Here is a 13,262-nt window from a genome sequence, read left to right on the forward strand (position 1 = left end):
CTTTCTTCTTTCTCCTTCTCTTTCTCTTTCTCTCTCTACTTTTTTCTATTTCCTTTTTTTTCTTTCGAGAGAGTTAAGTGATTTAGTCTTGTTTCTTTTCACTGCATCTCGGAGGACATCCCCAAGTTTTCTACGACTCTAACTGCGTTCTATCCTTTTACGAGCGCTTCGTATACAGTGGTAAATTCGACATTGATCTTTTTCTTGTAAACCAACTTTACTTGTTCTAAATCTAACACGTGTGCTATCGCTGTTTCAATTTGCTGTAGATAGGAATTTTTTACAGATTTGTCTTTTTTTGTTTATTAGTTGTTTTGTATTTCTCTCACCCTCCTTCCCTCCCTTTCTCTCTCTTTCTCTCTTTCCTCATACACAATCAATAACTTTCCATTTACTCGCGAATAAATGTTTTTTAATACGCAACCGACATTACATCAATATCAGTTTGGATTAAATTTTGTTATACATAGTAGCAAAATATGGTATTTTTAAAATGATTAAAGATTAAAAGTTTGAGAAATATGTTTTTCATTCCAATCGCATAAATCGGTAGTTCGTGTATTTTCCGTCACACCTTTGCGAAATAAGAGTGTAAATCAAATTTTAGCAGATATGGAATACGTCTGTAGATGTAGAATCGAATAGAGAACGCATACACGATCTGCGGCGGGGATTTAATAAAATATAAATCTTCGTTGGGAAGGATGGAAATTTACGTCCTAGCGATGACAAGCGATTTATATTCGACCGAAGATTCTCTTTCTCTCTTCCTCCCCTCTTTCTTTCTTTCTTTCTTCTTTCTCAATCTTCGTTTCGTTCTTTTATCGTAATATCATTGACAGAGAAAATAATTCAAAGCAACATTTTTTCCCTCTTGTTTCAGTCTGTTCTCTGATCTGAGAAGTTTGGCAGGTACCACCCTCATGAATCTCTTGGCAGCCCTCTTCATGGTTCAACTCCTTTTTATCGTCGGCGTGGGGGGTGTTCAGGTAAGATTTTACATCGATCGGTATCTACTTGTTTCCTACCAATAATAGAGAAAGAACCCTCTTCAACCGTTAGCCAATATTTTTTTCTGTCTCGCTGTTTTTTTTCTTTCATAGACTTTCCTATCTTTACGATCGACAGTACTTGAAACCAATCGAAGACAAGAAATATTTGATCGATCGTTGAAGCAGACCATCTGTTCGTTTCTCTTCCTCATCTATTTCCTCTTTGTTCACATTTCTCGTAAACCCAAGTTCTCTTTAATTAAGTCTAGCATTTCCTTTGTCATTTTCGAATCGTTGTCGTACATAGGAAAATGAAACTTTGAATATATCACGCGTACATTTCTTTGGGTGTAAAAAGAAGACTACAGCGTTGACATTCGTTGTAAACCGCGAAAAGAGCAGGAAATGTTTTCCCAATCCCTTTGAGATGATGCTCTCCGACGGGCGTTGAAAGCAGGAAGGGCAAAGAAAAGCAATGAGGAAAAGCGGAGAATGGAAAAGTGGCTGGAAATACGAGACCGTTGCTACGTGCTCGCTCGTAAGAAGCTCTGTATAACGCGCGTGTGTGTGTGTGTGTGTGTGTGGTGTATACATATATATATACAAGCTCAGAGAAAGCGAGAAAAACGGCGGTATTGTCATAAGCTCTAAATAGTATTACGTCGAAGTCGAAACGCTCCGACTTATCTTACTGGAAAAAAAAGATACTTGCAATTTCAACCTACCCTCGAGCATTCGTACTTTCGTAAACTCGGTCTGACTTTTTCGTAGCTTCTAGGTTTTCCGTTTCAAAAAATTGCTCGTAAAAAGGATGTCGCTCGGTAAACACGAAGTCGCAAAAAGTTGATTATCTACAATTGAATATTTCTTAATGATATTTTTGGAGTTGAAAACGTGAAGAAAACCTCTAAAAAAAAAGAAGAATTAATACAAGGAGAATAACAATACAATGGAATACAGTTCTTCGTGTTGTATTCCAAAACGTATGTATATACTTGAGATGACTCGTGACATTATTTTCCTGAAAGCAAGAAAACTTGTTAAGGGAGAAGATGGACACAGGAGAAAAGTAGACTCGTTAAATAATTTACGAGACGAATAATACCTTGGGGTTTTTGTGAGTGAAACCATATGTAAACATATAATTATCAGGGGTCATGTAAAGATCCTATTTTATTAATACATCGTATAAGAACTTGAAGTACTCAGTTTGTCTTTCTTTGTTTTCCTCAAGGGTATGACTCTAATATTTACAAGAAATAATCTTCTAGTACGGCTGCAATATTCATCGAGCTTCCAACACGTTCGCTCTTCTTATTACCACACTCTTGAAACTACTCGACTCGTGTGGTGCGTTCCATTTGTGTCTCTCATTTGGATTAGCGTCGAGGACTCGACACTTAATTAACGCGGCTAATGTGTTTTGTGGAAACAGCTGACAAACCGAACGAAAGGAAAAATAATTTGAAGTTGGATAGGAAGATAAAAAAACTATTCGCCGGAATTCTATAAAAAATTAAAGATATTTTACCCATATCTACTTTTTTTTTTCGTGCGCCTGGAATGCAAGGAACGTGGACGAACATTCCTGAGATCGTGGATGTTACGAGAGATACGATAGAAGTATGTCGGAAAATCGAGAAGACGACGAAAGCTTTTCGAAATCGAAACGAACGTGCCGAGTGGTATGTTCCGCTTGGTATATTTTTGAAAGAAAAATTTTATGTGAGAGAGAGAGAAAAAGAGAGAGAGAGAGAGAGAGAGAGAGAGAGAGATGGGGAGGAAACGTTGGAAAGCCTCGGAAGAAAAAAGAACAAAAGCAACAAATTCCACCCTAGTAACTTTAACTTTGAGCGAATCTTCACAAAGTCCAAGCGAATAGTATACATGCGCAGGACTGCTATGAACCGTGTGGGATATGTGTATGTATTTTTTTGGACGATAGCTATAAAAAAAAAGAAGGAATGTTTACATCATTAGTAAAACCGGTACGGCCTTCGGGATGAAGGTGTTGTACTTGAAGCGGATCTCTCGTGTCTCCAACCTGTCGTCTCTCTCTCTCTCTCTCTCTCTCTCTCTCTCTCTCAACTCCTAGCGTAATTAAGGCACTGTTACGTATGTTGTAGGCAACGTTCTGCTCGCGTGTATGCACGGTGACACGTTGAAGAGCACTTAACACATCCACGGAGGATTTAATGATTCCGCGCTGTAAACGCGAAGTACGACCTTTAAAGGGATTCCACTGCGTCGCGCGGAAAACGAACTTTCCATTCTTGCCCGATTTTTATTCTCTTCTTTTGAACAAAACCCCCACGCGTCTTGTTGTATAACTCCCTCGCGTTATTGTGCGCCCGTGTGGTTTTTTCTCTCACGTTTCTCAAACACGATCAACGTCAAGTTAAAAGCACGGAATAATTATTACGCGCGAAATGTCAAGAAGGAAAGTTATCGCGTGTGTTGTATTCTCTTGTTTCTCGTTGAAAAGAATATACGGTGGATAAGGAAAGAAAATTAATAATAAAAAGAGAGAGAGAGAGAGAGAAATAAAAAGAACTTCTTGGCATAGATTATTGATGAAAGAATGAAAGAAATGGCGAAGGAAAAAAGGATGCGATGTGCCGATTTTGTTTTTATTTATTTAACTGCATAGAAATTAATGAAATTATGTCGACGATGTGAAAAATCTAGACGATCGATGCACGCGTTTGTAAATGGCGTAACGCATTTATTCATTTTTTCGAAGAAATTACGCTTAGTTTTTAAATTAGCTGCGTGCGTACTACATACAATCGAACAAAACGTGTTTAACAACGGTTGTATTGTACAATGGTATATCGAACAAAGAGCTTGAGAAATCAGCGTCAATGGCACGTCTATTGTCCGTGCAACGTATTCATCGTATAAAGTGATACGTTTTTTGCGTGGTACAGCAAGAACGAAACAGTTACGAAAGAGATGTATATATATATATTTATTATGAGGGTCGCACGAATGAAACAATAGAAACTTTGTCGTTCGGGGTAAATCTCTTAACCGAAAACGTCGAAAGCGTCTGCCCGGTAACTTTTACTCGCTCTTATTCCTCATGGCGATACCATTATTTTCCGCGAGAGAGACGGCAAGATGGAGATAGGTAGGTGGAAAAGAGAGAAAATAAATTTAACTCGCGAAAACTTTTCGTATTTTCCTAGCATAGATTTCTTTCGTACCCTTTGCACCGAATTCGTTCTTGAGAGATGGTAGGAAAAACGCCGAAGAAAAGAAGGAGAGTGGGAAAAAGAGAAAGAGAACAAAAAAAAAGAATAGAAAAGAGATGTGGCGAAAAGTAAAGAGAGAAGAGAATGAGAGATGATGCTACGTTCGACTTGCGAATACGAAAAATCTTGAAGAACGAAGAATATTTGCACGCTTCGAGAAGAATATTTTCATCGTTTTCGTCCCACATACAAAGCATTATCGGACATGTGAAGTTCGTCGAGAGTTTTGATTTTATGTTAACGTTAGGTCAAAATTCATGAAATTTTAGTACCGTCAAAGTTTCTCTTTGTCTTTGTATGTTAGCATACGTTTATATTAATCATAGTTTACCTCGTATAGAATACGTCAATAGGACTCACAGGGTACACCGTATGTTTCAAATTCAGCGTATACTTCAGAGCACATACCACGTGAGCTTCGGAATGTGATATATTACGGCTGGCATTAAGCTCAACGCGTTTCACGTCCTTGTATTACGGTTTACTGAGGTGGAACGGGCCGAGTAATGGGCAAGTACTTCGCCGTGAAGCGATGCGGAAAACGCGCCGTTCCTCCAAACCGCAAAAATACTTATCGGGATTCAGCTGCGACTGATTTACGATCGAAATTATCCTCTTTCGATTATGCACGCCTCCCGATTTTATTTACTCGAATATAGACGAATACGAATAAATAGTGCATGAAAAATATTACAAATATTCTCGAAATATTTTGTTCCGTTCTTTAGAAGCTCGATTTGAATAAATTTATATTTCTATATCTGTAATTAAATCGTATGGATTTCGTATGATTTTCAATAGACACATAGAATCGTGTATATACGTATTAGTCTATATCAGTCGTCCGTCAAAGCCGCTTCGATGGATGGAATGTGTATATTCGCGTGCTGGAACGTGAGATATTCGGTACGAAATGTAATAGACGGAATTAAATAGTTTGTTTGAAATACTATAGCTAATACAATGACAACAACGATGACTATACGACATTGATCAAAAGTAACTGCTACCAAAAAATAATAGCAAAAATAGGTGATCGAAAAAAAGAGGTGATAAATAATAAAGAAAAAAAAAAAAGAAAAAGCAAATGAAGAGAAATATTCATTCTCGATAAATCCTTTTATTTGCGGATTAAAAGTTACGGGCGATCGTTCGCAGCGAAGGAATCCAATTTGTAAGTTTCATTTTCCTCGGTTTTTAACGATATCGTTCTTTGTGATTTATGCTACATGAATCTTCGATATGGAAATGAATTCTTTCTGTTTGGGACAAATCCTAACATCTCCGGGCTGATGTTGTCGCCTTATCATTCCAATAATCGGATGATCCTTGAACGGATAAGAAAGAAAAGCTTCGGAGAAAAACCATGTGAAGCATCGATCAGCGGGCGTAGATAAAGTTCAACTTTTGTAAGTACGTGTCTGTGGGTGACATACAAAAAGTGAAGATCGAGATGGAACTTTTCTTAAGGAGTCAAAAAAAAAAAGAAAAGAAAGTAGAGAAATTTGAAAAGAAAGAGACATTATAATGAAATCAAAATAGAACTTTTTCAGGAAGCCTCTCTGTAAAATACTATCAGGGAAAGAAAAGAAAAGAAAGAAAAGAAAAGAAATGAAAAGAAAAGAAAAGAAAATTGGCTGGCCGTAATCGTCTTAAAAGCAAAGTGTCCAAAGTTCTTTTGGATGATCTTTGGTTGTTCTGAAAGTACATAAATCATTTAGTTTCGCAACTTCGAAGATAAAATTTTGAAAAAAAAAAAGAAGAATTAAATCGTAACATGATATTTTCGATTTTTTGGTAGTATAATTTTTATCTTATACAAAGAGCTAACAGATCCTATTCTAAAAGTGTATAATTAAATTTGCAAAACTCCGAAAGGGATTTGCCTTAAAAGTTATTTAACATGGAATCATTCTCAACTATGACTCTTTACTCTTTATTCTGAACTTTGACACGTATTTCCAAGTATTCGAAATACTGTGCTATTCGTAGTGGTGCGGTGTTAAAAATGAAACGAAAAACAGAATAAACGAACCAAAATTGAAGTTATTTATATTTTATACGTTTTTTTTTTTCTTTTTCTTATAACAAATATTATATTTTAACAACGCTTGTAACTTTTATCATCGGTATACGAAATCAGAGCGGATGCACATTGATATTGCGCACGCATGTACATATATAACGAGGACTTTGGAAGGATATATGTGATCCAGAAAAGAGAGATAGATATACATATATACAGAAAGAGAAAGACAGAGAGAGATAGTGGGAGGGATAGAGCGATCGTGCGCGCAAGTGTAATACAGGAAAATGCATCTTCCCAGTATTGCAACGAGCTGGACGTATAGCCTTGTTATTCGAACCACGCTCTCTTTATCGATCACATTCCACTTTGTTGCCAGGATTTTTAACAATAAAGGTCCGCCTATACTATCGCAATTTCACGATTAATACAACGATAGTTTCTTGCGAAATATGTTTTGCGCGTAAAAGATCATTTAATGCTTCGACATTCAACAATATTTTGATGCTTATTCATAAATATTTGTTAAAGCGAAACTTTGATTTCACGATTTATTTTTCTTTTCCTTCTTTTTCTTTTTCCTTATTTTTCTTTTTTTAATTTGTTTAATAAAAACATATTTTCTAACATAAGTATCTCGCCGGCGTAATAATACTCGCAGTTTGCGACGAAGTGTTGATATCGTTTTTAGAACGCAAAAAATAAAAATCGTTCTCGCTAGAAAACCGCGATAGAAGAGTCGCCGCAATGCAGTATACCTTTCGAAGTCAACAAGCTCATGGCTTAAAATTCGCATCTCGAATGCCTAAGTTCGTGCTTTTTCTGTTATTCCGCAAACGGACACAAACGGAGACCGAAACAGTCACTGATACGTGCGGCAAACGAATCTTTCCATACCGTCTTCGAGTTCGGCAGATACGTCTAATCTTTCTCTCTCTCTTTTTCTTTCAGTTTTCGAGTATAAAAGATCCAAGTTGGATCCAGAAATTTTGCGAAGTCACGTACATGCCACATAGAATATTCCTCTCTTTCGTTATCTTTGTTTCGCGTATCGCGTGACTTTAAACTGAAACCGCAAGGAATTATCTTATCTCTATAGAAATATTTGAAAGATAGCTTGAAAAACCAAAAAAAAAGGAAATTACTGATGTTTCCATAGAATCTTTATAGACCAGTAATGTGAAGAGTGAGAGAAAGAGGGTGGGAGGTAGGGAGGAAGATAGGTATAGTCGCAAGATCATAATCGTTTAATGAACGACCTTCAATACTATTAATGTTACGACTATGTTAATAGGATTTTCGTTAACGGGAAGATCAGAGAAATTCTTGGACCGATCGATAATCGCATAACGAAGTTTAATTAACGCTTATATCCCATTTGCATCGTTTCATGGCATTACTCGATCACTGTTTCAATATATACGTGTCCTTGTTACAACGGCATGATACCTTTCATTTTAATTTGTTCACATTTGTGTGTTTTTTTTTTTTTTGTTAATTGATCTATCCAATCTTTTTTCTCTTCGTTTTATCAAACACGTATATTTTACATAACACTTTCCAAATTATCATTTTTTATTTTTCTTATTTTTCTTTGTCTTCTATCTCCTTATTCTTTTCTTCAATTTCTTTTTCAGTCTTAATTTCTTTTTCGTCATCTTGTTTCTTTTCTTTTCTATATCTTTCCTATACTTACGTGATCGACCTGCTTCAGATCGTGCGAACAACGTGTTCATCGATAATCGGTCGATAATGCAGATTAATTAATACGTGCAAGCCGTAACTCGAGCGCCAAGTGCACATTGGTTTTAACGCTCGAGTTAATTACTTCGTTGGAAAAGGTCTTTTTATGAACTCATATTTGAAACGAACGTTATAACGTATTGGCTGTCTTATTCATTCTTCTATATAAATTACAATATGCGTTTGCGCATTCGTGATGTAAAAGAAGCCGAACGTTCGTTCGATCTTGATTGAAATTTGATGCCATTTGCAAGAAAAAACATGCTTGTTTTTCCTCACGATCCTTGAGTTTTGCGCTCGTTTCGAACATAAAATACATCGATATTCCAATGGAAATATTTCAGTTGCAAGAGGAAAAAGAGACAGAGAGAGAAAGAGTTTTGAATTTTTACTCGATCGAAATAGAATAAGGTAATTTCATGTCTGCATAAAATTGCTATCCTCGTGCTAAACTTTAGTACATATAGATTTCACGCGAAGTCACATCCTTCTGTTCGATTTATGCACATATGTTAGAATTTTCTTCGCAGTTCTCCTTATTGCTCGCGAGTTGTGCATGGAATATATTCGCGTATTGAATCGCATAACACGTGTAGAAACGATGTAGAGAAATCATTTTCAGACAATACGCTTTTTCATGAATCAAAAGTTTAATCAAAATCTCGATCGTAAGTGAATACCAACTTGTACTATTTGTATAAGTACGTCGCGTTTATAGTAACGTTTAATAACGCACCTGAGACTGCTCTTGAACTGTAAAAAAGGGAATAAGGGAAAACGAGCACTATCCGAACCGTACCGATACTCGTTAAAATCGGTCGAGAGCTTTTCACGATAATTGCTTTTAAGAACGCCCAACCAGATGCGATCACCTGTTGTAGGTATATACGTATAGGTAGATGTACTAGATGTAAAATGCAGACGATACACGTGATGGACGTACATATAAATATTTGACGAAATAGATTTCGTACTCTCGCTCAACGAGAAAATGTTGTGAACTAATTCTCACAAACTCGAATGACACGAATAAGGTAATCGCACGAAGTTGACTACCACTATGTCGTTTGTAAAAGGGAGATTGGAAAGTGGATGTAATCAAGGAGCTGAAGAAGAGCGACGTCCTATCCGAGAGAAGTGAGATCGACCCCTTTTGGACGTTCTTTCTTTCATTTATATCTTTTCTCTTACTGGAAAGTAGTTCGAGCAAGTCGAAAATTTCTATCCCACTCCTTGTTCCCGAGACAAAAGAGATTAGACTCTTGTTTTCGAAGAAGATGAACCTTCTTCATTTTCAAAGGAGCACATTACCATCGACATCTTGAGAAACTATATATAACATTCGGACGATCGTAATAATCAGTCGAAAAAAAAGCACTGTGCAAACTTGATGAAGAAACTCGAATTCGAAAAAAAATACTTATTCGTCGTTATTTCTCAGTTACTCTCCCCTACGAGTCACAATGATCGAGCAACTTTTAATCTCTTTGTAAATTATCTTACAAAGAGTCAGCAGATGGATAGTACTTACCTTTCTTCGATTACTTTTTCAATGTCACGAAAACATTTATTATAAAGATTTACCCTTAACTCGATCTTCGAACGCGTCTAAGCAATTATCATTTATTAACGTCAAGAGACATTCATAGAGTTGATTCGTGCAAAGGAGAGAAAGGGTTTGAGTGGACGAGACACTTGAAAAATATAAGTCACGAGTAATCCAGTACTCTCTGCTCTACATGCAAAAGTCATCCGATAAAATGGTGGAAGGTACTCGAAAGCTAGCTCGGTACTTCGATAAATCAAGACTTTATCGTCGTGTTGAAGTTTCATGAATTTAAGTCTATACTACTTACACGATAAAAGAAAGAAGGAGAGAGGGAGAAAAGGAGAGGAAGAGAGTAAGACGAAGTAAGGTATTAAACGGAATTCGTAATATAAATCGATCCAATGCAATTTTCCTCGCGTGTACTCATGATAAATAAGATCCACATATATACCAACAAAGTTCTTTCGTAAAACAATATAACATTATCTGTGATCTTGTTTGTTCTCTCTCTCTCTCTCTCTCTCTCTCTCTCTCTCTCTCTCTCTCTCTCTCTCTTTCTCTCTCCTTCTGATGCGCGCGAGCGCGCATGAGGGTGCTTTTTCTGCATCATCTTTACAATATTTACCGCAAAACATGAAGAGCTCTGAGTTATAAAATTGAAACTCGAGGTTAGCTCGCGATCAGTAATTCGATCAACCCTTTTTACCTTACGTAATATCTACCCTTATAACATCGAGCGTAATACTTCGAAGAAGGTAATACGGCCCAACCGAACCGATGCTAGATAATCCAACGGGATTATCCTCCGTTGAAAAGTCTATCGGAGATAGAGCTGTAAGGATCCTTATTCCCATAGTACTCTTCTTCTATCTCAGAGACGCTGGCTTCGATAGAAAGGCGGACCACGTACATTTCTCTTTCAACCATCGTGTCTCAACGGATCGTTCGAAGGATCTTTCTAGAAAAGTCTTACTCTGACGTATTCTTGTTCCAGCAAACGGATTAATTCGAAGGAACGAAATTCGATGTCAAAACTGGAAAATAGCTTTTCCCGACGATTAGAGAAACTTTTGGAAGAAATCATTAAAATGGATTGCGAACTATGAGAAAAACGTGACAAAGAGTTCATAGTGGTTAATATGTAGCCCCTTAGGATGGTAACCACAAGGGTAATTTTCGATCGAAATACGAGTCACGTAGGAAAAGGATTCAAGGTTTGCCGTCTTCAAACTCGCTTCGCTTTTCAAATGTAGAAGCCTTAAAGGGTTCGAACTTTTCGAACTCCATTGTGGTTCTCTCGTTCACAGTTCGTACGAGCTTATCGAACATTTTCTACATACTTACGTACTATGTACCTTTCTTATTCCTCTTCCTCTTTTTTCCTTTCGATCGATCAATGAAATACGACAATGCGTAAAGGAAATCAAATCGCGATCCTCTTTGGAATTTATAAAAGAGACGAAGATGGCAACTCGCGAACGATTTTTCTTCGATCATATAATTCCTTAAGAGAAATTCTCATAGCCACGGGAATTCGCATTTCTATTTCGCTCGATCAATTAGTAACCGCATGCGTGTCATTCCGTCGTGCTATTAATTGAAGTTGCGTGGGCGACGCGCTCCTTCAAATCGTCCTCGTTTCGCTCTCGACAGCCCATACGTCACGTTTGTATATGTAAAAGGTACATAGTTGGAAAGGGTTGGTAGCTTTCGAGAAAATAGATAAAAAAAAATCAAAAAAAGAAAAATGAGAGAACATTGGCGTCATTTAATTATTCGTAAATCGATCGTGTTCTTATTAATATAGTTACGTTATATTACATATAATGTAAATATAGTTCAACCAATTAATTAGTTTAAACGAAAGTATTCACAACCGTAATTAAAATACCTATCGATATGGAAATTATTCCAATTATAAAGGAAATCATTCTTTGCATCGTTGTATTTCGTATCGAGAAGAGAAAAAAAATGGAGAAGTCAAGTACGACGATTCACTTTTCCATTGGATAAAAAATTGCCTAGCGAAAACGCGAACATTTCGAATTTATTTCCTTCCTTTGGTGAATTCAACAAAACGGTGCTACCGGTCCACCTCGATAACGATAGAAGAGCTCGTCGCGAAAAATATTTTATCTTCTTTTGAAGAGACACGGACGATTAATCGAGCTACCATAGAAAAATGACACTTCGATTCAGCGATGCGAATTTTTACGACGTGGGCGAAAGAACGTCTTGTTAGGTTTTATGTTCCATGAAAGGACAAAACGATTTTCTTTTTCTTTTTTCTTTTTTCCCCTCTTAAGATGAACGATATTTAAAGAATACGTGAAATGTATCGTCATTCTGAAACATCAAAAAAAAGATGTAAACTAGTATTTCTTTTTGTTTTTTTCTCTTTTCTTATTTACAGCCACGTAATTGCGCGGTGAGAATGTTTTAGCCCGACCAGAGGACACTTTTTTCTTTGCGAAAATAGGTGAAAATATTGTGACCCTGAATGAACAGCCTCACTCGTTCCGGCAAGCTCCTCCTCACTGGAACATCTATATTTTGTCCTTCTTTCTTTCTATTTTTTGTTCTTTCCTTTTCTTTTTTAATAATAAGACATCTGAATCGGTTCACTCCATCGCTAATTTCATCGTAAAATCTTTACGTTTGACGTTTGATATAATAGTATCTTCGTTTATTATATCATCATCAAGAAATAGCTACGATTAATAAGACCGACACGCGAAAGCCTTCGCTATTCGGGAAGTTATAGAACGTGTGACGTGAACTATTTCGAGAATGAGTACGAGCGTCTCGTGCTCGTAAATCATCCCCTTCGATATAACCGTAACTCCTTAGACCTTGTTTCCTTATCCTTCTTTCTCGTATCGTGCCACCTCTTTGTAACGTTTAAAAAGAATGCTTTATTAAGCCTGAAATGCAATAAACAATTTTTCAACAAATTTTTCTACAATGTTTTCAACAACACTTGACGAAGCGTAAACTCATCGAGTGTGAATTTGAAGATTAGTTCTTTCCTTTCTTTTTCATTTCTTTTGCTTATAACAGTATTATAAATATTTATATTTCGATCAAGAACATATATCTTATTCGATCATAATCAAGAGCTCTTGTTTTTTTCATCGTTAGGTGCTCGAATCTACGACTAACCGTTAACGATACGACGTAATAATTACCTCAATTACGAACCATGTTACGAAGTGAATCGTTACTCTCGTTAAAGGACGCCACGTTTGAAATAACAGGCATATTCTGTGAAGTTCGAGATCGTTATATCCCTCATTGATGTTTCATCCTTCGACTTGTTGAGCACGATATATATACGTTCGAATTAAATTTTCAAAGTCTGACTAATACACATCCTCGTTAATATTGTATTTTTAATTATGCCGTAAATGATTGTATAATGAGTTGAAAAAAAGAGAAAAATAGATCAAGAAAACGAATTCATTATATTAATACAGATATGATATTCATCTGATGCAGAAATTATTCAGGCTTTATCGATCGAATTCTCTACATTTAGCTCTATATCAATTAATAGATTCAAACAATAGCTTTTCAGTACTCGCGTGAGTTATCTCGCTATAATACGAAACGAATTCCGATAATATCGCAAGTTTCATCCTTTATGAATGGTATCCATTCTTTTTTCAAAACGATATTAGTACAATGGTATATAT

General features: G+C 36.4%; 1 protein-coding gene across 1 annotated transcript in view; it reads left to right on the forward strand.

Annotated features, from left to right (window-relative positions):
• The window catches only part of LOC127064054 (latrophilin-like protein LAT-2), a 40,068-nt gene that overhangs the window by 21,120 nt on the left and 5,686 nt on the right, over window positions 1-13,262 (forward strand). The window contains exon 3 of the mRNA XM_050994560.1: window positions 884-989. Within this exon, the coding sequence (XP_050850517.1) occupies window positions 884-989 (106 nt within the window). The remainder of the gene's footprint in view (window positions 1-883; window positions 990-13,262) is intronic.

The sequence above is a fragment of the Vespula vulgaris genome, chromosome 5 (assembly GCF_905475345.1).
Source record: "Vespula vulgaris chromosome 5, iyVesVulg1.1, whole genome shotgun sequence".
Lineage (NCBI taxonomy): Eukaryota > Metazoa > Arthropoda > Insecta > Hymenoptera > Vespidae > Vespula > Vespula vulgaris.